This window comes from Neofelis nebulosa, chromosome 4, assembly GCF_028018385.1.
Source record: "Neofelis nebulosa isolate mNeoNeb1 chromosome 4, mNeoNeb1.pri, whole genome shotgun sequence".
Classification (NCBI taxonomy): domain Eukaryota; kingdom Metazoa; phylum Chordata; class Mammalia; order Carnivora; family Felidae; genus Neofelis; species Neofelis nebulosa.
The window spans coordinates 165956188-165983317 of record NC_080785.1 but is presented as its reverse complement, the minus strand read 5'-3'; the positions used below and the strand labels follow the sequence as shown (position 1 = coordinate 165983317).

Genomic DNA, 27130 nt, shown 5'->3' with positions numbered 1-27130 from the left:
GCTGGGGCACCCGGGTGGCTCAGTCGGTGAGGCGCCTGACTTTGGCTCAGATCATGATCCCACAGTTCGTGAGTTCGAGCCCCGCGTCGGGCTCTGGGGCGACAGCTCGGAGTCTGGAACCTGCTTCAGAGTCTGTGTCTCCCTCTTTCTATCCTTCCCCTGCTGGTGCTGTTTCTCATAAAAGGAATAGAACCTGCTTCAGAGTCTGTGTCTCCCTCTTTCTATCCTTCCCCTGCTGGTGCTGTTTCTCATAAAAGGAATAAACGTAAAAAAAAAAAAATTTTTTTTTTTTAAATTTTATTTTTTTTTAAATTTTTTTTTTCAACGTTTTTTATTTATTTTTGGGACAGAGAGAGACAGAGCATGAACGGGGGAGGGGCAGAGAGAGAGGGAGACACAGAATCGGAAACAGGCCCCAGGCTCTGAGCCATCGGCCCAGAGCCTGACGCGGGGCTCGAACTCACGGACCGCGAGATCGTGACCTGGCTGAAGTCGGACGCTTAACCGACTGCGCCACCCAGGCGCCCCCCCAAAAAAATTTTTTTAATGTTTGGTGGCTGCACCCACTTTCAGGACCTCTAACTCGTAGCCTGCTGTACCCACAAAGCACGTAAACAGGACAGATGCAGACTGAGAAAAGCCCTCCCTAAAGGCCAACAGAACGACAAAAGCTGGGCAGGGGCCACACCCCAATTCCGAGGGTCTGGTTTCAGCAACTAAAAGCTGGAGGGGTGGCGGACAAAGATGCTAGAAAACCTAATATTCAGAACGGTAATCTTTCAAAAATCACATCCACAAGCTTCAAAAATTTGCGTGTCTAAAGTTTAGCTACTTTTCACTTTGACGTAACCTTTGAAGATCTAACTTCAGCCAAGACACAAGAGGGTCTGGCACTTCATACCAACACCCCCATGTGCAGACACCTGCAAAGAGCATGCTAGCTGAACAACTTGCAGGAGCTGCCCTCGGCCCCAGGACCCTTCTGGTGACTTCTCAGAAAAACAAAGGGGAAGGGACCGGTGCCCCTCCAACTCCAGCTACGGTTGTACTAGTATAAACATTTCTTTATACCAGCAGAAATAAAGACCACCGAAGCTTTTTTTTTGACAAAATGGTAAGTCCAAGCAATTTTAATGTCACCTAAACTGCAACCCACACGTTCAGACACGCACTGGAAGCACTCAGCCACCATCTGGTTTGTCTAACAATGCAAAGGTCCTTGTTAAGAGCCAAGAACATTTTTGACTCGTGAGCCTCGAACCTCCCAAGTTTTAAATGAGCACCTACATTAAGAACTTTCAGACACAACTTCTTTTTTTTTTTTTTTCAACGTTTTTTATTTATTTTTGGGACAGAGAGAGACAGAGCATGAACGGGGGAGGGGCAGAGAGAGAGGGAGACACAGAATCTGAAACAGGCTCCAGGCTCCGAGCCATCAGCCCAGAGCCCGACGCGGGGCTCGAACTCACGGACCGCGAGATCGTGACCTGAGCCGAAGTCGGCCGCCCAACCGACTGAGCCACCCAGGCGCCCCCAGACACAACTTCTAACAGATACAGGGCTCTCAATCTGCATTCTCTCTTGACTAATCAGTATAGATACCAGACCATTACAAGATGAGTAACAGCACGTCAATGTTTTAAAATTCAGCTTAAATGGAAATCCCTAAGGCAACCTAACTCAGAAGTTTAACCTTTCAAAACACACAGAGTTTTTAAACAGATGAGTCATGCAAAAGCCCTTCTAGAACAGCCCTTCTAAAAAGTAAACTGAAGTTACTGAAAACGCTACAAATTACTTTCTCCTTTTGTAAGCGGGTGTGCTCCACTGCCTAAATTTAACTCTTTTTCAGATGAACAGGGTATAGCCCACGGTGAGAATTCTTGCGGCGGCACCTTTCAAGAAAATAACCCACATCACACGCAAGTTCCAAAATCAGATTGTCCTTATCCATACAAAAACTGAGGACGAAAACCAATGACGGTAACGAGATTTCAAAGCTTTGTGGAACTAAATACTTCCAGAAACAGCTGGTCCCATCCACGAAAAGAAATGAACCACTGACAGATGTCACAAACCAGAAGACTCTTGGAAACACGCTCAATGAAAGAAGCTAGGCACAAAAGGCCACGTATTGTGCGATCCTATTTACGTGGAACAGAACAATTACACACTTCCGGCAGGGGAGGGGGGAGGGGGGCGGGGAATGGGGAGCAAATGCTAATAGGCACAAAGACTTCTACGTAGGATGATGGAAACGTTCTAGAATCACGTAGCAGTGACGCAGCCTTATGAATACACTAAAAAGTAACGAATTGTGCACTGTAAACAGGCGAATTTTATAGTATTTGAATCACATGTCAAAAAAAAAACAGAGAGGGAGAAAAAGAAATATCTGACTGCTGAGCACCTGGCAAGCTCGGTCCATGGAGCACGTGACTCTTGACCTCAGGGGTTTTACGTTGGGTGCAGAGATTGCTTAAAAATAAAGCCTTAAAGCGAACAAGAAACAACTCACCAGCGGAAAATAGGCTGGGTGTAAACGCTCCCAACAATCTATTTTGGACCCTTTGAGCAGCTGGGTTCTATCTAGTCTCCTGCTGGTGTCCTTTCCCTCGGTGTAAAGCCTAGTTTTTGAGCCGAGGAAGAAGCCACAGCAGGTTTAAGAGCGGGCCTTACCCTAATTCAGCGTAAATCCCAACGACAAGAGCCCAGGCGTCCTACTTAGCGCCCGCAAAGTCTCTTTTGTCTTCCCAGAACTACTCGCAAGGTGACGAAAGCAAAAAAGCAAGTGGAATCGTCAGAGGGGAACCTCCAGAGCCCCCCTCCGGCCCGCGGACAGAACCGGTGCTGCAGGACCGGTTCCGCTAGCAGGTTCTCTGAGCACCGGGCCTTAGGCGGCAACCAGCACAAGCCGCTACCTTTGACGCATCTCTTGGCCGTCTTCTTGCTGGTGGCTTCCAACGCGATGCCAAGTTCATCGGGATCCTGCCCTTCCTCCTTAACCGCCTGTGAAGAAGAGAGAAAATCGAACAAAGTTGAGGACGCGGCAGGGCTCCCCCGCCGACAAAGCCGAACCCTCGCTCGCCAAGAGCCACGCTGCTTCTGCTACCTGAGCCGCAAGCCCTTCGAAAGGCTTGCACGTCCGGGTCCTCGCTGGGTGCGAAGCACAGGGGGATGTGCGAGCGGGGGTCAAGGACGGTCCTAAGCGGGCCCGAAAGATCGCCCTAACTTCCGCTTTAAGGTAACCAGCAGAGACCCTGCGCTAGACGCACCTTCTGGAAAAGCCTGAGCGGCGTTCAACAAGGGGGGGGCTGGACAGGACTGGGAACTCGATGGCAAACTCAAGTCCCGCAAGGAGCCTGTTCTTGGGGAGACACCCCCCCCCCCCATACTCGGGGTTGGGATCAGCGCGGCCCGGGGCGGGGGCGGTGCATAAACGCAGAAGCGGGGAGACGGAGCAACACCTTACAAAGGATGTTGGGGACACATCTCAAGCAAACAGAAAGACAAGGCGCCCGCCAGCCAGAGGACGACCCTGGAAGAAGAGCCGTCGAGCGCAAGACCTGCGAGCGAAGACCCTGGAATAGGAACCAGCGCAGCTCCCTCTCCTGCAACATCTCAAAGGCTCCTCAGTCATCCGTTCTCCAGGAGGGGAAACTGAGGCGCAAGGGAGAAGAAGGCACCTCTCCAAGGTCACAGAACCAAGTCTCCAACCGGGGCCCGGAACAAGTCCCGGGGCCAGCCGGTGGCTATCAAGACGCGCTTTCGGCACTCGAGGGCACTGGTTGGAAGGGGGACCAAAGGCGAGACACACAGAGAGGGGCGGTGACGGACCAAGGTCACACAGCCGGGCCCCCTGGTCCCCGCGAGCTCGGGCCGGGGTCCGTCACAAGCGGGGAGTGGAGGAAGGAGGTCCGGGAACCGCGGTGACAGGCCCGCGCGGGGGCGTGCCCCGACCTCCTGCTCCACCGCGGGACGTCGAGCCGCCTCACCTTCTTGAGCCGCTCCATCAGGACGCTCTTGTTGCCGCCCGTGTCCAGGTTCCGCTTCTTCAGCTCCGCCCGCAGGTCGATCACCCGCAGGTCGCTCAGCCGCCGCGTCCCAGCCTCCGAGGCACCCGACCCCACAGCGGCTGTGCCAGAACCCGACTCGCCGGAGCCTGCCAGAGTCTCCGCCATCCCAGGTCCCGCGTCGCCGCCACCTCCTTCCCACACCGCCGGCGGCTGTAGCGGCTCTGAGCACAAAATGGCGCCGCCTAAGAGGAAAACGCACTCGCTTTCTCCCGCCCCGCTTTCCGGCCGCGCATGCGTGCCACACATGCCAGCTTTATTAGCAGCACGCGCGCTCGCGCGTCGACCAACCGCACGTTCCCCACCACAACGCGCAGGCGCCGTAACTGCAGCACGCATGTGTCGCGGCCGTCCGCGGCGGGAGGCAGGCGAGCTGCAACGCGCCTGCGCCCATCCCTGTGAGCGCTCACCACGCATGTGCAGACGCGACCGGCAGCGTCGGCTCCGCGCCGGGTGCGCTTGCGCAGAAGCCAGGCGCGCCAGGGCGGCTGGAGCGGTTCCCTCGCAGGCGGCGCCATTTTGTGCTAGGAGCCGAGATAAAACCGGCCCGGTTCTGTGTGAAGTGGGCGGCGGAGCCAGGGTCCCTGGAATGGCGGAGACTCTCTCAGGCCTAGGCGATTCGGGTGCGGCGGGCGCAGCGGCTCTGAGCTCTGCCTCGTCCGAGACCGGGACGCGGCGCCTCAGCGACCTGCGGGTAATCGATCTGCGGGCGGAGCTGAGGAAACGGAATCTGGACTCGAGCGGCAATAAGAGCGTTTTGATGGAGCGGCTCAAAAAGGTGGAGCTGGGGCCCTGGGGGCGGCAGGAGGTGGCGGGCGTGGGGGGGGGGTCCTCGCGGCCGCGACGGGAGTCCCCCGGTCTCCGGGTCCGCCTCCGGCCCTTTTCGGGGCCTGCGCCTGGCCTGGCGCCCCGGGCTTCTCCCCGGCTCCTCCGAGGCCTCAGCGGGAGCGCCCAGCCCAGCGGGTCCTGGGTGCGAAGCGCAGCGCCGCTCAGGAGAGAGAAGAAAGCCTCGGCGCGACCCGGGGACAGCGCCGCGGCCTTGCGGCGGCGGGCGGGCGGCGGGGCACCTGGGCCGGGGGCCCCTGTTTTCCGCACCAGCCGCTGCGCGGAGGGCCTTCCTCTCGCTGTCCCGTCGCAGCCAGCGAAAACGACAGGAAGCCCGGAAACCCTCTTTTCCCGGGCGAGGTCGGGGGACTCGGCCAAGGTCACACGGCCGCGGAGACGAGGCGGCGGGATTGGAACCCGCGCCGGCCGCCGGCCGTTCTCCGAAGGTGGGGATGCGCCTTGACCCGTTAGGGCCGACGCACCTCGACTGGAGGGCTAATTCACAAAGGCGGGCCAAGAGCGCGTCCAAACCCTTAAAAAAAAAGAAAAAAAGAGAGAGAGAAAGCGGTTTATGGACTTGCCAGCCGCAGGTCCAGAAAACCCCAGGGAAGGGAGGCCAGTGTTTACCGTGGCGACCGGGGCCGCGGAGACGTTGGCGGGAGGAGCGCGGGGGCCGCTTCAGGGCTTCACCCGGACGCAGGCAGCGTGGGGGCTCCCGTCCGGGGGTCCGGACGCCGGGCTCCGCGGCCCGGTCGGGGGCCTGGAAGCCCGTGGACGCTCCCCGAGCGGAAGGGACGGTGGCGCCCTCGTGGTCGGATCAGCCGAGGCCGCGCGAGGCGGGCTTGGCCCGGTGCCTGGCACGTGCGGGTGCGCGGTGGGCCCGGCTCGCTCTGCTCCCCTGTGCGGCTTGTTTGCGGAGGCGGGATCGTCGTGACCCCCGCCGTGGGGGGAGCCCTGAGGGGCCGGCGCGGGAAGCACGAGTCAGCTGCGCGTCGGGGCCCCGCGGTTCCGCTTTCTGCGCGTTGCTCTTGGCCTCTTTGCCTTTTCCCGTCCGCCCGTCGCTATCTGGGGCCGTCTCCCGCGTAATCTCGGCCTCCCCGGCCGGCAGCCCCTGCAGGCGACGTGATCGGTGATTCTGTCCCCCTCCCGGCCCCCGAACAGTCGCGTGTCGGGGCTTTATTTGTTACCGATCACTGTTCAGAGGAAGCAGGGGTTCCTATTTTCCGAACGAGGAAGCTCGGACTTGAGAACCAGCAGTCGATTAGCCCAGAGTCGGTCGGGCCTTCCTCGCTGGAGCTTGTGTTTCTCTCGCTGTGGATTCCGACCTCCTTTGTTCGAGACTCGGCGTCGTCCGTCAGCCGAGACGTGTACTTTGACAGAAGTGCCCGCAGGCCGAGGGTCGGCACCTGGGGACTTGGGGACGGCTTGCTTGGCCACCGGGGCCCCCCGCCGGCAAAGCCAAATCGGGACCTCCATCCTTCTTTCACCCCAGACGGTCTGCAAGGCTGCTAGGGTGGCGTTGGACCTGCCTGTCACGTTGGTGGCTGAGACCGGTTGGTGTGTGACTGCGGGGACCCTCCAGCACTGTCCCCTCTGAGCTGTCTTGGCTTCCTCCGCTGTCCCCTCGTTTTCTCAGGGATGCGGTGGTCGTGCAGAAATGGCATCAGCGTTTGTGTGTATCCGCTCCCCCGCCCCAGCGAGTCTGGAACTACTGCTCCTCCTTTTCTTTTCTGTTTTCACCACCTGGTGTCCCTTCTCCAGTCACTTTTCCAGGAAGGAAATGAAGAAAAGGCGGAGGGAGCACAGAGAGTGCAGTTCGCCGAGCTCCGTAAGGATGACTCAGAGCCCACGGTGCCCCTAGAGATGATCCTGTAAACACTGCACCCAGGGGAGACGCACCGAGGGGCAGAACGCTACGCCTTCTGTCTGGGGGCAGTTCTCTGTTCCCCCTGCAGGATTCCAGAACCCTCTGTTGCCAGGAAGAACATGGGGGACTTCCTGGTTGTGCTTTCCTGGGTCCCAGAGCAGAACTTCCACTTCTTCCTCCTTGCTCTGGCTTTGGACAGAAGGGAGAGACTTTCTTTGCTCCTGGTATGGACTAGATGTGGAAGCTCCTAAGACCCATTTCAAGTTCAGCCTTCCCCGCTGGAAAACTCCTTCCACCCTGAAATTTCTGAAACCACCGACGAATAAAACACAGCGTTTGCAGCAGGTTTAAATAGAACTCATGCTCACAGGAGAGTACAGTACCGAGAGACAGGGTTCTCGGTAAAGCCGGAAAGCACAGCCCAGGATCCGGGGAGGTCATCAGCGACCTGCCCAGTACCCGTTTGCCGAGTGCCTCCTCGGTGCTGGGCATGTTGTGCCGCGCGTGGGTGTGGGCTGTTCAAGTGAAGGACAGGCTCTCAGGATGGGAGGTCCGGCTTGCCGGGAGAGCCTTGTAATTCTGTATCCTTTCAGGTGCGTCCCCTAGCGCTTAAGAGCGAGACCTTTGCAGGCCGTCATAGGTGTGGGTGACCTGATGAGGTAATACGTGTCAGTTCAGTCTTGTGCTGCACACGCTACGATCTCCGCCCGTGAGCGTTAGTAACTAGTCTGTCCGGACAGTGCTAAGTGTAGGCACGGCATGGAGAGGGGGTCACAGAGGGTCAACAGCACATTGCTGGGTGAAGTCGTAGGAAATGGAAGAGAGTGCTTTTCCCTTTTTGAGTTCTTCTTGGTCCAGGAAGAGAATAAACTAGGTTGTGGTGATGATAGCGTTAAAACAGCTGATTGTTGAGTGCTTGATTTACACAGATGAGAGTTCTCGGGACGACCTTCTAGGGTGAATACTTTTATTAGCCTCATGTTCCAGAGTGAACTATTCAAAGTAAATGCGCCTTAATCCATACGGCTAAGGACTGGTAGAGTCTGTCTGACTCCAGAGTCATTGTTCCAACCTAGAGCTAGACCACAGAGGAGTTGGGGGGCACCCCTTTCCTGAAGTCTCCATGAAAGTCAAGTCTGCATGTTGCCTTTTTTGGTTAACTTTTTCTTTTTAACCTTCCCTTTAGGCAATTGAAGATGAAGGGGGTAATCCTGATGAAATTGAAATTACCTCTGAGGGAAACAAGAAGACATCGAAGAGATCCAGCAAAGGTATTGAGAATCTTATAAGCACTGCCAACTTTAGGAGCTCTCTTCACAATTACTTTCTCTGCTAATGTGCCTGCCTGCTTACTTGGCTGTGTTTGGGGCCTGCGGACTGCCCTGTGACTCCAGACGGCCTGGAATGAAGCTTTGCGTTTCCAGTAAGACTCTTCTGGTGTATTTTGTTTCTCTAGTATTTAGGAACTCAGACAGAGTGGGAAGGGTATTTACGTATTTATTCATTTTACTCTGTAGATTTCTCAGCAGCTCTTGTTTGTCCAGACTCTTAACCTTCTTCTTTACGTAGAGAGTATTTAGGACTGCTTGGGTCTCCTATTTCTCTGACTTGCAAAACATAACTTCTTTTTTAAATACCACCTGGCCAAAACCAGGCTCGTCACTCTTACAGCATTGCTTTCAAAATCGCCTACTGCAGAAATGCCGCATTGCACGTGGCATTAATGATCTTCACTATCTCACCCAAATCTCTCTTTCTTCACCCCTACCACCTTCCTCTACTACATCCTGGGCTTTAGTCAGGCCCCAAACATGTTTCCTTTCTTGAACTTCTTTGCCTGAATTTACGTGTTGTACCTCCCCTTTTTCCCTCTCTGTCTGCATTCAAGTCTTTGTCCATCGACAGACAACTGTGATCCCATCGGCAGCAGCTCTTCCCTCCTTAGATCTTCTACAGTGCGATGACCTGGCTCCTTATACTTTGCTTTAATGCTTATGTCACCTTGTCAGTGTTGAGATTGTGGAGGGCAAGGGCTCTATCTTCCTTGTCTTTCTTTTTCTTCAGTATTCACTCAGTAATTTAATTGAGTAACATCCAGCTACTCTTTTAAGAAAGAATCCACTAAAACTGAGCATTTGAACTGTTCTGAAAGTTGTTGATAATTGGTGGCTTTGTTGCTCAAGCCCAAAAACAAAATGAAATATTTATATTGTCTGGCCAGTGGTGAAGAATTGGGTTTGAAGTGTCTAAGACCAATGTCAGTCCCTGTGTGTCACACTGTGTGGTGTGAGCTCTTGGAGAAAAGCAGCCAGGTGACTTGACTTCGGAATAAAGTCACTTCTGTGGTCTATAGTACATTATGCATTTTTGGCTTTGTCCAAGTAAATGTCTTTGCCAGGGCAAAGAGTACTGGAAAATCACAGAAAGATGGTCACCCTGGAGGGAAATAGAGCCTGTTGGATCTCTTTTTCTTTTTGATTGGAAAAAGAAGAAAGAAAGAAAGGAAGTAAAGTATTCTAAGTGGGTATTTTGTTTTTGATGTTTTTTAATCTTTTTTTTTTTTTTTTAAACATCTATTCAGTTTTGAGAGTTGGAGACAGACAGAGCTTGAGTGGGGAAGGGGCAGAGAGAGAGGGAGACACAGAATCCAAAGCAGGCTCCAGGCTCTGAGCTGTCAGCACAGAGCCGGATGCGGGGCTTGAACTCACGAACTGCGAGATCATGACCTGAGCCAAAGTTGGATGCCTAACCGACTGAGCCACCCAGGCGCCCCAGTTTTTGTTTTTTTTTTTTTTTTTAAATTTTTTTTCAACGTTTTTTATTTATTTTTGGGACAGAGAGAGACAGAGCATGAACGGGGGAGGGGCAGAGAGAGAGAGGGAGACACAGAATCGGAAACAGGCTCCAGGCTCTGAGCCATCAGCTCAGAGCCTGACGCGGGGCTCGAACTCACGGACCGCGAGATCGTGACCTGGCTGAAGTCGGACGCTTAACCGACTGCGCCACCCAGGCGCCCCAGTTTTTGTTTTTTAAACACAGACCTGTATTAAGTAAAATGTAGAAGTTACTTTTTTACCAGTTATTAGATGGTTGGGGATACTTTCCTGGACTTTCCTGTGTATATGCAGTCTTTTTTAAAAAAAAAAAAAAATGCACAAAGACATGTATACAGCTGTACAAATATATTTTTCTCTTTAAGAAAATGGGTCTGGGACACCTGGGTGGCTCAGTCAAACGTCCAACTTTGGTTTAGGTCATGATATCCCAGCTTGTGGGTTTAAGCCCCGTGTCAGGCTCTGTGCGGGCAGCTCAGGGCCTGGAGCCTGCTTCAGGTTCTGTGTCTCTCGCTCTCTACTGCTCCCCCACTAGTGTTCTCTCTCCTTTCAAAAATAAACTTGGGGGGGGGGGAAACCAGAAAATAGGTCTTAATTTACAAAATATTTTGTAGGTTGCTTCTTTCACTTACCATTTTATGGGCATTCCCGGTGATTACAGGTAAAAAGACCTGATTTCTTAAATAGCTTAATAGTAATGTTTCATATCAACATTCCACAACTTAGCTCATCAGTTTCTTTTCTTTTTTTTTTTTTTAATTTTTTTTAAATGTTTTTATTTATTTTTGAGACAGAGAGAGACAGAGCATGAACGGGGGAGGGGCAGAGAGAGAAGGAGACACAGAATCGGAAGCAGGCTCCAGGCTCCGAGCCATCAGCCCAGAGCCCGACGCGGGGCTCGAACTCACGGACCGCGAGATCGTGACCTGAGCTGAAGTCGGACGCTTAACCGACTGAGCCACCCAGGCACCCCATCATCAGTTTCTTTATTACTAGACTGTTGAGATTTTTTTTTCCAGTTTTTACTTGGTATTTTCAATGATCTTTGCTGCCATGAACCAGAAATATCTTTGTGTATTTAAGGGAATATCTTTTTTGGTAACTTTTAATAGAAGAATTGTGGGGTTAAGATATGTGCCTTTTATTTTATTTTATTTAATTTTTTTTTTTTTTAATTTTTTTTTTCAACGTTTTTTATTTATTTTTGGGACAGAGAGAGACAGAGCACGAACGGGGGAGGGGCAGAGAGAGAGGGAGACACAGAATCGGAAACAGGCTCCAGGCTCCGAGCCATCAGCCCAGAGCCTGACGCGGGGCTCGAACTCACGGACCGCGAGATCGTGACCTGGCTGAAGTCGGACGCTTAACCGACTGCGCCACCCAGGCGCCCCTGTGCCTTTTATTTTAAAATAACTACTGACAAATGGGGGCCCCTGGGTGGCTCAGTCGGTTAAGCGGCCAACTTCAGCTGAGGTCATGATCTCATGGTCTGTGGGTTCAAGCCCTGTGTCAAGCTCTTTGTTGGCAGTTCAGAGCCCGGAGGCTGCTTCGGATTCTGTGTCTCCCTCTCTCTCTGCCCCTCCCCTGCTTGCTGTCTGTCTCTCTGTCTCTCTTTCTCAAATAATAAGCATTAAAAAAAAATTAAAAAAAAAAAAAGAAGCTACTGACAAATGGCTCTTCAATAGGCTATAGGTTAATATCCCTACCAACCACAGGGAGGGGGAGTGTCTATTTAAATTGTCCCTCAATGTTGGATAGTACGTATTTTTTTTAAATGTTGTCTCTTATGTAGAAGAAAGGTATACTTATCTGCATTTCTCCACAGGTAGTTTTCATTTGTATTTCTTTACGTAGATTAAACAGCTTCTGTTAATTGGCCATCTGTATTTTCTTAATTGCCTTTTCATTTCATGCCCTTTGCCCACTTTTCTGCTGAGTTTGTTTTACTGACTTTTGAGGACTCTCTCTGTATAAAAACATTGCAATTGTTTTTTCCTATTTTAAAATTTAAACTTGTTCGTGATGTTTAGGTTGTTTTATTTAATTTTTTTTTTTAGTTTTATTTATTTATTTTGCAAGGGACAGAGAAGAGAATCCCAATCTGCACTGTCAGCACAGAGCCCAATGCAGGGCTCACCCAAGAACTATGAGATCATGATACCAACAGTTGGGCACTAAACTGTCTGAGCCACCCAGGCGCCTCAGGTTGTTAAAGTTTTAATTTGTAACACAGGCTGCACTGTCAACCTACCCATTCTATATGGTTTCTAGATTTTATGTCGTGTTTTAAAAGGTCTTCCTTTCCTTTAAAACTATAAAAAATATTCCGTATTATAGAGTGACTTTTATTGTTTTGTTTTTTAATTTGGGTGTTTAATTCATTTGGAATTTACTTTTGCATATGGTGTGAGGTAGGTAGGGATCCAAGTATATGGAACAGTGTTATCCAATTCCTTGTCCTTTCCCAGTCACATTCCTTTGAGCCCCCTCACACCCTCCCTAAAAAACGTTTGTTGTGATTACTTGCACGGTAGATTACTTTTGCCTCTTCTAGGACTTCGTGTAAAACAGAACCATTCAGTACAAACTCTTGCACCAGGTTCTTTGGTTGGCATAATTCATTCTATTCTGGAGCTCTGCGGTACATTTTGATGTTTGCTAGGGCAAGGATGTAAGTTCTCCTGAATTATGTTCAACAACTTTATTGCATTTTAGCAAGATTTTTTTTTTAATATGTATTTTGAGAGAGAACTTGCACACTCGGCAGGCATGCGTAAGTGGGGTAGGGGGCAGAGGAAAAGGGAAACAATCCCAAGCAGGCTTCATGCTGTCAGTGCGTGCCCGATGCAGGGCCCCATCCCACCACCTCGAGGTCATGACCTGAGCTGACATCAAGAGTAGGACACGTACCTGACTGAGCCAGCCAGGGGCCCCCACTTCAGCAAGATTTTAATGAAAATATAAAGTTCTTTTTTCTGGCCCGATTGGTGAACAAACTCCATGGTTTAAAATCTGCATGTTGGTTATTTTAATCAGAATCCTAGAACGTATGTCTGAGGTAATCTCAGCACTTGTCTAGTGTCATACCGGTAATCTGTTAGGTAGAGTTTTTTTTTTTTTTAACGTTCATTTCTTTTGCGATCAAGTGCATGTGCGTGAGGGAGGGAGGGGCAGAGAGAAGGAGAGCGAGAATCCCGAGCAGGCTCCAAGTTGTCAGCGGGGCTCCGTCTCCTGACCCTGAGATCATGACCTGAGGCAAAACAAGAGTTTAATCAGCTGAGCCACCCAGGCACCCCTAAGCAGAATGTTTTAAAATAATTGTCAGAAAAGTAAATTTAACTGGAAAAAGCAAAACTGATATGTTTGCTTTTTAGCCAATACCTGATCCTGTGCTGCTGATTTGTTTGTTTGACACAAGTTAATATTAGAGAAAAGATGTAAGACTGAGAAATTTTTGTGTATCCTTTGTCCAGATTCCCCAGATGTTAGCATTTTACTAAATTTCTTTATTCTCCTCCCAGCCTTCGTATGTATGTAGACATATGTATGTATGTTTTGTTTTGTTCCTGAATTATTTGAGAATGATTTGCTGGCATGTGCCCTTTTGCCCTACATTCTCCAGTATTGCCTAAAAGCAAGGGTATTACGTAACCGTAGTCATCAAAATGAAGACGTTAACTAACATCAATAAAGTTGTCTAAGCTCAGACCTTATTTAGACATTAGGTTCTTCACGGCTCAAAAGGAAGAAAAAGCCAGGGTCATACATTGCATTCAGTTGCCATGTCTCTTTGGTTTCCTTTTATCTGTAACTTTTTTTTTGTTTTTTTGTTTTTTGTTTTTTAATGTTTATTTTGGTGGGAGGGGAGGAGGGAGGGAGAGAAAAAGGGAGACACAGAGCTCGAGGCAGGCTCCATGCACTGTGCGGTGAGCACAGAGCCCGACACCCACACCAGGCTCCAGCTCATGAGCTGTGAGATCATGACCTGAACTGAAGTTGGACATTCAACCGACTGAGCCCCCTCCCCAGGTGCCCGTCTGTAACAGTTTTTTAAGATTTCTATTGTATTCTTGATATTGCCATTTTTGAAGAGTACAGATTGTTTATTACAAAGGCTAGTTTGGTTTTTTAATTGGGGTTTGTTTATTCATTCATATTTCTTTTTCTCATTAGGTTCAAATTACACACTTTGGTCAGCAGTACCAACAGAAGTGTTGCTCTTCTCAGTGTATCCTCTCTGGAGGTACATGCTGTCCATTTGAGTAACTGACTTAAAGTGGTGTTCCTCCCTTTTCTCCACTGGAAAGTTACTATCTTACTCTTTGTAACTGTATCTATGAGAAGGATACTTTGAGACTTCTGTTCATATCTTGTTCTTTCTCCATTACTTTTGGCATCCGTTAGGTTATCCATTGGTGAGTTTTTAAATGTATTATTCTATCTACATTTATTCGTCTGTTTTCTGCCATAAGGGATGGCTTGCTCTTCTCCTTTATTTATCAGTGTGAATTTAGAGATTCTTACTTTGTTCAGTAAGTTGTTAAACCTTATGATGATTATTTTGATGATGTTCAGATTGTTCCAGTGAGAGCCCTCCAGTCTGACTCACGTGTCTTTTGACATGTCCATGTCACTCTTTGACCACTTTCTTATTTTTGGCGCAAGAGGGTATTCCTCTAGTACTTTCCTGCTGTACCTTGGGAATCAGCCATTTCTTCCAGGCACCCATGTTCTTTTTTTGTGGAGAGCGGTACCCTGCTACTGTGATCTCCATTCCTCGTGGGCCAGTGCTGGGTTTGTCAGGTCTCTTGGACTGAATGTGCCTCATGAAATGAAATACTGTTGAAGCAATCAAGTTAGCCAGTGACAGCTTCAGAAATGTGAAAAAATAAAGTTCTGGCTAACAGGAACAGTGTGCCAACTGAACTTGCTAGCTAGTTAAAATTGTTTATTCTGTTGGATTTTGGAGGTGGCAGTAACACTTGTAAGTCAAAGACAAGGTGGGTATAAAAGGTAGTATGTTTAGTGTCCTTAAATAGCAAAGCTAATAGCGATATTCAAAACCTGTGACATGACTAATTTTGAGAACATTTTTCTAGATGTGATGATTTCATATTAGAAAGTTGTCAGTTATTCCTGACACACATGCTTTTCTCTCCATCAAAAGAAATAAACAAATATTTTTAAAAAAATTAAAAAATAATGGAAAACCAGTGATGTGGAGTTGCTCTAATTTTAATAGGATATCAGAAACTGGGAAGTTTGAGGATTTGTTCCTCTTAAAAATGGCACTGAGGGGTTTTCAGTAGATGATGCTGGAACAGCTGGCTGTCTATCTCATGGTGGGAAAAGATCTGTTCTTCCTCCTTCCAGGCCAAATAGAAAATTCTGGCTAGGACAGTACTTTGATAGTTACCCTGGTGAAGACCTAAAATGACACTAAAGCCGACGGACAAGAAGGCTAATAAACTTAGCTGCACGAAAGGTTTAATCCTCTCAGCAAAAGACAACGTAAATAACTCAGATGCAACAGATTGAGAGCAAGTATTATAGAATAAGGAAAATAAGTACCTGGGGTCTCATTTGGTTAAGTGTCTGACTTTGGCTCAAGTCACGCTCTCATAGCTCATGAGTTTGAGCCCAGTGTCGGGCTCTGTGTTGACAACTTGTAGCCTGGAACCTGTTTCGGATTCTGTGTCTCCGTCTCTCTCTGCCCCCCCCCCCCCCCGCCCCCATTCGTGCTAGCTCGCTCTCTCTCTGTCTGTCTCTCAAAAATGAATAAACACTAAAATTTTTTCTAATAAGGAAAATTCACAGTCCAGTTGACAAAGTAGAGATTACGAACAAGTGGTTCATGGATCAAAGAAAAAACATTGGCCTGTATAATGAAAAAAGATTCTTTTGCAGTAATTGAAGGAAAGCAAAGAAAAAAATAGAGTTCTCATTTTGGCCTCTCACCCTGGCAAAATTTTATACCGTTCTAATATTCCATGTTAGCAAGGATGTGCGGAGTTGGGCAGTTTTTGGAAATGATTTAATAAATCTCTTCGGGGCACGCCTGGGTGGCTCGGTTGGTTAAGCGTCCGACTTCAGCTCATGTCGTGATCTCACAGTTTGTGAGTTCGAGCCCCGCATCGGGTTCTGTGCTAACAGCTCAGAGCCTGGAGCCTGCTTCGGATTCTGTGTTTCCTTCTCTCTGCCCCTCCTCTGCTTGTGCTGTGTCTCTCTCAAAAATAAATAAATGTGAAAAAAAATTTTTTTTAATAAAGCCTCTTTGCGTGGGAGTCCCTAACCTAAGGAATATCCACAGTACAAAATAAAAGATGGAGGTGAATTAACATGTAGTGCAAGAAAACGAGGCTGAATCTTTTATTCGTGAAGTAAAAATGACCGTGAGGAGTGTGACTGTTTTTGAGCATATGATTGCATAAATGTGTAATAGAATACATTTTATTTTATTTTTTTTAAGTTATTAAGAGAACGAGCAGGGGAGGGGCCGAGACAGAGGGAGAGCGAAGCAGGCTCTGTGCTGACAGCAGAGATCCCGGCGCAAGGCTCAAGCTCAGGAACCATGAACCCCCCGGGCACCCGTAATCAGATACGTTTTAAAAGTAATGACCAGGGGCGCCTGGGTGGCGCAGTCGGTTAAGCGTCCGACTTCAGCCAGGTCACGATCTCGCGGTCTGTGAGTTCGAGCCCCGCGTCGGGCTCTGGGCTGATGGCTCGGAGCCTGGAGCCTGTTTCTGATTCTGTGTCTCCCTCTCTCTCTGCCCCTCCCCCGTTCATGCTCTGTCTCTCTCTGTCCCAAAAATAAATTAAAAAAAAAAAAAAAAAAAAAAAAAAAGTAATGACCTGCCCGCGTGCATCTGGCCACTCGTGCTTTGGGGGGACCCTGGCAGAGTCGGAGGAGGCAGTTAACTGGTGAGTCCTGAGGCCGAAAGAAGCTCAGGGGAGGAAGAGGAGATGGAATCCCAGGCAAGAGGGCAAGGGACAGGTTCCTGCTCTACAGGTTACCGATGCCAGAGCAGAGTGAGTAGAGCAATACCTTGTAGTTAGGAGGCTGTGAACAAGGATGCTGTTTACTCCGGAGGGAGGATTTGAGGGGCCTCCTTTTCTCTTGACATAAAGATGGCACTTTGGCTTATTCTAGAGAGCTGTGGTTTTCATTTTTATCCATTTTGGATCGACTTAAACACCTGTCTCCTCTTTAGAAGAGTGGCTTTTCCCAAATAGTTGCTCTCGGTAAACTTCCCGACCGGCGTTACGCTTTTTGTACTGAAGCCTGTTCTTCCGAGCACACGTTCTCTTGAAGTGCCTGGGTGGCTCAGTTGGTTAAACTTGCAACTTCGGCTCAGATCACGATCTCGTGGTTCGTGAGTTCGAGCCCTGTGTCGGGCCCCATCTCGGGCCCTGTGCTGACAGCTCAGAGCCTTGAGCTGGCTTCCGATTCTGTCTCTCTGTCTCCCTCTCAGATAAATATTAAAAAACAAAAAGCAAACCACATACATGTTCGTCTTGACCTCTGCTGGTTTCTTACTTGAGAGAGCTCCCCCGTGAGGAGTCTGGGCTGCAGTGTGCCCGTGCTGCTGCTCTGGAGCAAAGGTGACTGTGAACGTGGAAAACTGATTTTGCTTGTGGGAAACCTGCTGCCTCTTGTGGAAGGGAGAGATCAGTAAAGGGTTGAAAGTTCACGGTGACCTACTTAGAGTTTTCCTAGTAACTAGGATGTACGAGGTATATATTCTAGAATGATAGCAGCTTTATCAAATATAATCCGTGGACATGCTGCTAGTGCATCTTCTTGGTATATTTATATAAAGAGCGCTGGGTTGAGTTCCAGACATTTTTTTAAAGCTTAAGGCATATTTTGCCATGGAGATATTATAAAACGCTAACGGTGTTCCCCGCCAGCCACTAAAGACTATTTGCACATAATGTATTGAGTGGTGCTGTTAGTGTCATGTTCTTGGGCGGGGGGGAGGGTTAATGTTTATTTTTGAGAGTGTGTGGGTGGGGGAGGGGAGGAGCAGAGAGGGAGACACAGAATCCGAAGCAGGCTCCAGGCTCTGAGCTGTCGGCACAGAGCCCGACGCGGGGCTCGAACTCAAAAACGTTGAGATCGTGACCTGAGACAAGTCTGACGCTTAACCCAAAGAGCTACCCAGGTGCCACACGCTCTATGTTTTTGAAGAAGGTATTCCTAAAAAACTGTTCAGATTTCCTGATATTGCTGAATGAAATTAGAATATGGAAAAATCAGGGAACAGATGTTATGAGGAAATTCTTACCCCTGAAGGTTTTTTTTAGAAAACTCAATTACGGTATCCATGATTAGGTTTGTGTTTTTGCCGCTCCCCCGCCCTTTGCCCTAAATGTTAATGCATCTTGCACACTCACAAGATAAATCCTTAAATGTAAGCAAGTTAACGTTTGTTTCCCTTACGTGACTTGGAAAAACAGCTACTGGCTTTAAGAAACTGATCTTCATTTTGGGAAAAAGGTCTTGAAGGAAGTGAGTTTTTCTGAGGATTTGTGACTGAGTAAAGGTAGCTGATCAGCAACCCTTGCCGCATCCTTCCAGAAGCTGAGCTCTGCCTCCGTGACCAGGAGCTGTAGTTCGAAGCATGTGAGCTCACTGCGTTGCACTGTGCTGTTGAGACTCGGCCTCCACAGCGTACTTTGTGTACTTCGTGTACTTCGTACCTGGGATTTCGTTCTTCGTGATGAAAAGGTTTTAATTTTCGCAAGCCTGTTCTCAGACCAAAAATTCCACTTCTGCCCTATAGTTTTCATGACTACCGTGGCTAATGATTTCCCTTTTCTCTTTAGATCTGTCATTTCTAGTATCATTTGCATTTTTTCTATTTTTTTTATTCATCTGATAATTTGTATAAAAATTAAAGGCATTGGCTACATAATTACTATTTAGATGAAAGTGCCAACCTGCTGGCCGTTGTGAACTGTTGTCTTCAGAACAGCTTGTGAATGTAGCAATCCATTCATAAGAAACATTAAGAGGTTGAGTGAGAAGGGTTAAGGGGTGAGTCCAGCGTCCTGAACAAAAAATGCAACCTAAGATAAATTGTGGTGAAGACAGTATTCCTTTTTTTGCCTAGTGCATTGACAAAGGTAAAAATTAACACCTGATTTTACCAAAGATTTGGAAAGATTGGCAGTTTCATTCATAGCTGATGGAGCTGTGTGAATTGGAGTGACCTATCCTGATAATAGGTAGGATCTTTTTTCTTTTTTAATAAAAGCCTTAAAAATACCCTTTGTCTTGGGAATGCCCTTTCTAGAAATATGTTCTAGAATGGTAATTGCCTATGTGCAAAAAGAATTGCCGGGAGGTTCTTGGGTTGCTTGGTCGATTTCGTGTCCGACTTCAGTTCAGGTCATGGTCTCACGGTTCGTGAGTTTGAACCTCGTGTCAGGCTCTGTGCTGACAGCTCAGAGCCTGGAGCCTGCTTCCAATTCTGTTGTCTCCTCCTCTCTCTGCCCCTCCCCCATTCACGCATGTGCTCTTTCTCTCTCTCTCTCTCTCTCTCTCTCAAATAAATAAACGTTTAAGAAAACTGCCAGGATGTTCATCTTTATAAGCTTTTTCTTGAATTTCTACCTGTATGTATTAATTAGATAAATGGTGGTATCTCTAGATGATGCCGTTAAAGAGTACGGAAATATGTTCATAAGATACTAAGTGACGAGATCACAGAATGACCGTACGGTGCCATTTTTGTAAGCATCTTATGCGTACGTAGGTATCAAGATAGGAGAGGATGTCTGTGTATGTGAGTATATGATAACATGGGGACTGATAACTCCAGGTGGTAAAATTATGGATGGTTTTTCCTTTTTGCTTATTTATGTTGTCTTGTGTTAGTTTTGTAGGAAAATACGCTTGCTCTTTCTTAACTAAAAGGCAGCACACTGTGTGAAATACTCTTTTCCCACAACCAGAGCCACTCGACACAGAGGTCAGGCCTCAGAACAGGTCTGATCTGCCCCGACCTTCCTATGCACTCATTTCTAGCTCCTCACACTTGCACGGCCACTTGTCGAGAACAGAACTCTTCTGCCTGGGGTAGGAGTAGGCTGTCCAGTCCCAAATGGTCTTACCATCCCTAAGTTGGGAAGTGCCGTGGTGTTGGTGTCTACTTCTGGAATGCTTAGGGCCTATAAAAGTTACTGCTTCTGGAATATAGATGTCACTGATCTCATGGCGTAAATGATTCTTTCTCCAGGACGTAAGCCAGAAGAAGAGGGTGTGGAAGACAATGGACTGGAGGAAAACTCTGGGGATGGACAGGTATGTGCAGCCTTGCTAGTGACTCAACTTGGTGGATTGACCCATGGCGGTCACGTGGTGGTTATGTTTTGTTTTGTCACAGGAGGACGTTGAAACAAGTCTGGAGAACTTGCAGGACATCGACATGATGGATATCAGCGTGTTGGACGAAGCAGAAATCGATAATGGAAGCGTTGCAGACGGCGTAGAAGACGATGATGCGGATAACCTCCCAGAGTCCCTGTCCGATAGCAGAGAGCTAGTCGAGGGAGAAATGAAAGACCTTCCTGAGCAGCTTCAAGAACATGCTGTAGGTAACTCGGCAGGGTCTCTGTCTAGGATGTACCGGGATTCGTCAGTTCCTCAAATATCTTGGTAGATGATAAGGTTTGCGTCTGGAATTGGGTCCTTTTAAAACTAGTTCATCTGTTCACGTGTAAAATTCAGACAGTTCTGAAAACACGCTTTGCTTGGAAAAGTAGTGTCTTGGTGAGGTACGTGAGTAGGTGCTATTTATTTGCATAATGTAGTCTTAAACATTCAGGGGCACTATTCAAGACCTTCCCATTCTAGGAGGTTGGTCTACGGTAATATGGCTCAGAAGACTCGAAAATACCAAAATACAGGTTGAAAGTTGGTCTTTTCCTGTTAAAGAACCGTCTGGTACCCTCCTAGTCACCCTTCCATAATAAGCTTGGACGGTTTTTAAGCCTTAGTTTTTTCATGTTAGAAACAAATCAAATTATAATACAGTTGTAATGGGTATTTTTTATTGAATGTTGTCTGCCAGGCATTAGGCATGATGTCCTTTAATCTTTTTGACACAACAGGACGTATGTAAATGCCGTTTTGCCTATTTTCTCCTTGAGGAAATTGGAGAGTAAAGGTAAAGATCCAAGAACCCATAGCTCGTAAGAGAGTAAGAAGACCAGGCTGATGACAGAGTCCGTGTACTTAACTCCTACACCGTGTTGACTTGGTGCGAAAAATTTATTAGATTGTTGTATTTCTGTGAGGGTGAATGTTGACTAGATGGAAAAGGCGGTAAAAATTAGAAGATGTGAGGCATCTCGGTAGGAATGCTTATGTGTGGGTTCCTGGGAGGCACCTCATTTCTATAGTGGTTCTCAGATGTCTTCTGGTGGGTGCCTCCTGAGTCATCCTCAGGGAAGGAACCTCTGTTCTCTGCTAGTGGAACGGATCCTGAGTATCCTTAGAGGTAGCAGACTGTCCTTGGAATGGAAAGTGTGATTCTGAGAAATGACTCTCGTTTTGATACAAATAGGGTATATAATTTTAGTTTTTGGCGTGAGTCTCATTCAGTGGCTTTCCTCAAAAGTACCCCAAACGCTAGAGCGATGAGACGAAGTACTTACCCTTCCTTATTAGCTGCTGCTTCTTGAAGTTGGTTTTTCCTCTCTGATTAGAAAATAATACATTCAGTCCCAAAAGCCTGGAAGTGTCTCGAGTGTCTGTCAGTGATGGTTAAGTAATTATGATTGATGGAAGTGGTATAGTGTAAGAATTAAGACCATTCAGTAAAGGTCTGCCACTTAATTTGTTGTGCGACCTTGGGCAAGTTAGTTAACCTCTCTAGACCTCACTTGCAAAAATAATTGGTTTGGGGAAGATTGAAAAGACAAATGCTTCTTACCAGCTTAGATCCAAAGTCGTCATACTGGCCAAAGATCTGTTGAAACATGGCCACTCCTGTTGGGGACAGTCTTCTGTGGTTGATTTCTCCAACAGTACAGTAGAATAATCATGGCAAAGACCGTTTGGCCTGCAAAGCCTCAGATATACACCAGCTGGCCCTTGACAGGAGAGGTCTGCTGACCCTGCTTTAGAGCAGTGCCCAGCATATAGCCGCACTGTAGGGTCATTGCTGTCGTCGGTGTGAAATGTTATCACCCCTTCTGCTATTATAGTTATTACTTTTAATGTAACCACGTACATGGACTAATTAGGTTTATAGGAATTAAAACAATCTCCAAGAGGAAAGTGAAGCTGTGGCAGGGTACACAATGTGTGGCCACTTGTGCAGAGAAAGGACAGATGGTCTTGCACTCTTGGGAGCACACACAGGCAATCTGGAGACAGCTGCGTCGGGAAGGAAGGAGTGGTGCAAGGGTGGCTTCCTAGCCAGATAAACGTAATAGGCCGTACATGTTCTTTAGCAAATACTTGAAACATTATTGTCCTCCCTAAAACATAACCAGCTTGGGGTGTTATGGCAAGCAGTTAAAATTATTTTGGTTCGCCCAATAATTTTATGGATCTCCCTTATGTGTATGGGGAACTCCCACCTTATTCGGTAGAGCCCGCCTCTTAGAAGATCAGTACACCAGTCGTTCTTCCCCAACAGAGGTGCCTCTGGGCCACCTGACTTTGCAGTCCTGTGTTCCTATCCCCACGCTCCACTTTGGAGATTGATGAGGCTAGGAGTCAGGTACTCAAGGGATCCATCCCAGTCTAGGCCGGAGCCACCTTGGGGCAGCAGGCTCAGTAGCCGTAGCATTCAGGCTTGGAGAAGTGGCGGCCCGAGAAATCTGAGAATCTGTCCTGCAGTCTGGTTCTGGACATTGTTCATGGGAGAGCAGCCCCCAAACTTCGGGTTCCGACTGACTTGGGAGAGTCTGTACTACCTAATTTTAATCTCTTTTTAGATTAGACCTACTGTTTTTCCTTTTTCCTTTGGCTTGCGTCTTAAAATCCTCACTGGTACCATTTTAGTGGGTTTCACACTCTATCTGCAGGTATATACACTTGGAATGTTTCTTTAAACTGAGGTGAAGTCAAACTATAATGCTGTTTTGATTCCTGCACTGTGTCAGGAGTGATTTTCATGGCTGTTATTTTTCATTGTATGGATGTGCCGTTGGGTTACCCCGTATTGACAACATAAGCTGTATTCTCGTTTATTTTACAGATGGAGGACAAAGAAACTCTAAACAATTTAGATACTTCATCATCTGACTTCACTATATTGCAGGTAAATTGTATGTCTCAATAATTTTAGAATCCAAGATGAGTGCCATTTCTGGCAACCACTTCAGGTGTTGTATGGCACTGCTAAGTACAAGGCATTGTGAGGTGTGTTTGCCCCTCTGGCACCTTCAGAGAGGGTTTTACTTTCCACTTTCTCCAAATACAACGTGCCTGTTGCAAAGGACTCCTCGTCTTTCCTTCCCCTTCGAGCTCCGTGGCTTCTGTACAGCCAAGAGGAGGGCCCATTTGGGAAGGTCTTGTTGCTTTCATTGCCGGCGGAAAGACCGCCTGTCTGATCTGTTCTGGGTGGTATCCTCTGTTGGGTGAGATGGGGTGGGGGTGGGGGGGCCGAGGGGAGCACTCCCTCCCTAGGAGAGATTCTCGGGGTCCAGATGAGGGTGCAGGAGGGGTGGGGTGGCCAGAGCAGTGACGTCACAGCTGGGAAGGGTGGAGCCTCGGGGGTTCTGGTTCCGTCTACGGGAATTTTCTCACAGCAAATGCAGAACTTTATTTTGATGACTCTGTCATCTTGACTGTATCGTCTGTGTAAATATTAAATCTTAGATGAGAACAAATGAGATGTGGACTGACTTTCAGGTAGGATTTACATACATGTGGGTCTTGAGTTTCCTTTTAATTTTTCAGCAAGCCTGCCTAGATAAAGACTGCTGGAATAAACTTATCTGGGTAGCAGTCTGATTTTCATTGGAAAATTTTGCAAGGAAATAAAAACATAGTATGTGCCAGTTTTTGTTTTTTGGGGTTTTTTGGTGTCATTTTTCATTTACCTGTACTGCTTAATTAGAAGCCGTCTTTCAGACACAATCCCCATTTGCTTCTGCCAGGCAGGGGCAAGGTTGGTTATTGGCAAGCCAGAATCCCAGCTGCGAGGAGGGTGCAAACTTCAAGAAAGTGTGGTGGAGCCCAGTTTACCTTTAGTCCTGATGTCTCGCTCCAGCTGCAAAGTGATACCACCCATTTCCTGACTCCGAAAGGAAAGGAGGAGCCGGGTCTTGCCATTTGCTCTAGTTTTTTGTTTTTTGGGTTTTTTTGGTCAAAGACTCCTGTGTGAACGTGGAAAATATATAAACCCTTCCAGAGACAAATAGACGTACATTAATTTCTTTCTGGAGAAAGTTAAGGAGAGAATTCTGTCTAGAATGATCTTTGGCTTTAGTTGTAGGCTTAATTCCCAGGGTGGGGTACATTGCATGAAAAAAAATACATAAAACGAAACTGAGAGAAGTGAACAGTTCCACAGTGCTTTCCAGGATGGCAGACTAGTTCCCAGTGAAGGTGCAGACCATTCCCCTCCATCCCACAAGCATGTGTCAGGTGTGTATACAGAGATGAAGGAGAAGAAAGGGTGGTCACCATCTTCCCAGAGCCCTTCCTCGCCATGGGAAGTACCTCAGCAGGGTCAAGCAGAGACCAGGACTGGTGTGCACTCCCACCCACACAGCCATTGCTTAGATTCTGGCTGTGCTGTGTGTCCTTGAGGAAGTTTGTCAGTCACTCTGTGCCAGTCTCCCTGTCTGTGAAAAGAAGTTTGATAATGATAGCTCCAACCTGTTAGGATTGTCTGATTAGTGTGTGTGTGTGTGGGGGGGGGGGGGGGGTGTTTAAATTTGTGCGTGGAACCTAGTCGGTTGACAGAGGGGCTCTTCCATAGTGGGCAGCCTCTGAAGCCATTAGGAGAAGCCTTTCTATGAAGAGATGGCCCCCAAGCCAAGTGCTGAGGGAGGTATAGGCCTCGCCTGGGGGTGGGGCGGGGACACGGCCTGCTGGGGGAGAGAGGGTGTGGGGGCCATTGCTAAAGGCTTTAGGCCACGAGGAACCATATGCTCACCATGGCGGTAAAGTGCAGGCATATGGGGAAGGGAGAGTGAGACCACATGCTGTTGTAGGTGAGGAGTGGCCATGGTCTGGACGGACAGGGCTCTCTGGGAAGGGTTTGGAGGATATTTACGGATGAGAGGGGGCCCCGTGGCAACGCTGGTTGGAAAAGCTGGGGGGGGGGGGGGGAGTAGCGTGTAATGCTGGACAGCACGCAAGTGACAGGCAGGCAGAGGTGAGGTAGTAGGACCATGTGAACTAAGAACAGAGGTCCAACCACCTGTACCTATGTTCCCTCACGCTTCTGAATTTTTAGAAATTAGCGCTACGTTGAGTGAAATGTCAGGCATTCTGTTACACGCCACAAGTAGACAAAAACACCGCTCTCTTGGCTTTTAAGAGTTCAGTCTAGGGGGACCGACAAGCCCGTGATGATGTCATCACCACTGAAAGTGATACGATTGCCAGGTGCTGGGGAAACAAGGCAAAAGAAACAGTATCCGCAACCAGGGCCCAGGCCCCTGGAGAGTAGCCTGCAATGGGGAGCTTGGGGCGGAGGGGAGGGAGATGGCGTGTCTGAGGGCAGGCTCTTTCCTGAATGCGCGAGCAGGTTCTCCACCTGGTGCAGTTGTGAGTTTCCTAGTATGTACTTCAGAAATCCCCCTTTTAGTTAGTTTTCAGCGTAAATGAACTAGATTGCGTTCATCTGGCACAATCTTATTTATGTTTTTGGTTGCAGGAAATTGAAGAGCCATCCTTGGAGCCAGGTACTGTTAAATGAAAAACTTACCAGCGGGGGTTTGGAACCATTCTAGCTTTCCACCTTCTCTAATTTAAATTCTTTAATTTTAAAAAGTTGCCTTACTGTAGTATACATTGTTCTAAAGGTTTACGATCCAGAACATACCAGGATCATAGAGATTGGAAACCCAGCCATATCACCAGATCTGTGAAAGTGGCTGACTTCTCATTTTACAAACTGTATTGGTGAGATGAGACTATCTCATGCCTTTTTAAACATAAACGGCATTTAAACATGTAGAAAGAGTTTGCATGCCTCTCAAGAGCTAATAACCTCTGCACCCCACAAAACAGATCTTGTGATATTGGGCAGTGTCTTAACTTTGTGGTTTTTAATTCAGGCAGTGCAGGTAGTTGTAGGGAGATGCGTTTTAAAACATTGAGACATAACTGGATTCCAGAAGAGGAAAGAGTTTCTTCATGAGAATTCCAAACAAATACCGTTCACTTTCTGGACTGCAAATATCTCAGATCACCGATGGAAGAGATTCTGGTTTTCATGTTGGACTGTTCTGTTAAAAGAAATTCAAAGAAATTTGGAAATTGAGCTGTTCAGTGAATGGTGATACATTCAGTTAAGCAACTTGGACTTTGGAAGCTAAATTTGGAAGAGTTCTATGTAAACGACGACAGAATGAAGACTGTCAAGAATCAGCCAGAAGGTTTTGGGGGTTAAATCTCTGGGATGCTTTTCTCTTCCATGTAGCGTAGCGGCTTACTGTAGCAGTCGGTTGGAGCGCAGGTAGTGTAACCAGTGTAACTTTGTGTACCCGCGGGTTTTCCAATCTCTGTGTAGCTAGCGGTTCTCTTCGTGTTAGCGTGGCAGCCGTGCCGGTTCCGCATTTGTGATTGCTTTATTTCCCTGGTAATTAAACCTTGTGCCATTCTATTCCTGTTAAATCCGTAGAAAATGAGAAAATACTCGACATTTTGGGGGAAACTTGTAAATCTGAGCCAGTAAAAGAAGAAGGTTCCGAGCTGGAGCAGCCCTTTGCACAGGATACAAGTAGCGTGGGGCCAGACAGAAAGCTTGCGGAGGAAGAGGACCTTTTTGGCAGCGCCCATCCGGAGGAGGGTGACTTAGATTTGGCCAGCGAGTCAACAGCACGAGCTCAGGCGAGCAGGGCAGACACCCTGTTAGCGGTAGTGAAAAGGGAGCCCGTGGAGCAGCCGGGCGATGGCGCGCGGACGGACTGTGAGCCTGTAGGGCTAGAGAAGCCAGTTGAGCAGAGTAGTAAAGCCTCAGAGCACACGGAAGCCTCTAGCGAGGAGGTCGCGGAAGCGCCCCAGGAAGCCTCAAGCCCAGACCCCAGAGATAGCAAAGAAGACGTGAAGAAGTTTGCTTTTGAAGCTTGTAATGAAGTCCCTCCGGCTCCTAAAGAGTCCTCAGCCAGTGAGGGCGCTGATCAGAAAATGAGGTTTGTTTTTTCTCAGTTTTAGACCAGACGCTATCTCCTTTTCATTGGTCATTTAATGACACACATAAGCTGTTTTTTCTGCAATTGGCCAGCCAGACTGATGCAATTGTAGTTTACTTCTAAACGATGTTTTATTTCTCTTTATTTTAAACTGATTACATAATCTTTTTTCTTTTCTCAACCTATCATGGTTGTTTTCT

The 27130-nt window shown here is 47.9% G+C and overlaps 2 protein-coding genes across 4 annotated transcripts in view; one reads left to right on the top strand and one right to left on the bottom strand.

Annotated features, from left to right (window-relative positions):
* Positions 1-4262, bottom strand: part of SAFB2 (scaffold attachment factor B2) — a 33580-nt gene extending 29318 nt beyond the window's left edge. Inside the window, exons 1-2 of one of the 2 annotated variants that reach the window (XM_058728330.1) lie at positions 3996-4262; positions 2922-3009 (exon numbers count right to left, since the gene is read on the bottom strand). In XM_058728330.1, coding sequence (XP_058584313.1) covers positions 2922-3009; positions 3996-4181 — 274 coding nt within the window. In that variant the 5' untranslated portion in view covers positions 4182-4262. Of the gene's footprint in view, positions 1-2518; positions 2628-2921; positions 3010-3995 lie in introns of those variants that run through there. The other variant, XM_058728331.1, reaches the window with a different exon arrangement.
* Positions 4263-4532: 270 nt separating this feature from the next.
* Positions 4533-27130, top strand: part of SAFB (scaffold attachment factor B) — a 37742-nt gene continuing 15144 nt past the window's right edge. For both annotated transcript variants that reach the window (XM_058728329.1, XM_058728328.1), the window contains exons 1-7: positions 4533-4851; positions 7952-8036; positions 19844-19908; positions 19991-20197; positions 22817-22879; positions 25451-25478; positions 26420-26930. In XM_058728329.1, coding sequence (XP_058584312.1) covers positions 4663-4851; positions 7952-8036; positions 19844-19908; positions 19991-20197; positions 22817-22879; positions 25451-25478; positions 26420-26930 — 1148 coding nt within the window. In that variant the 5' untranslated portion in view covers positions 4533-4662. The remainder of the gene's footprint in view (positions 4852-7951; positions 8037-19843; positions 19909-19990; positions 20198-22816; positions 22880-25450; positions 25479-26419; positions 26931-27130) is intronic.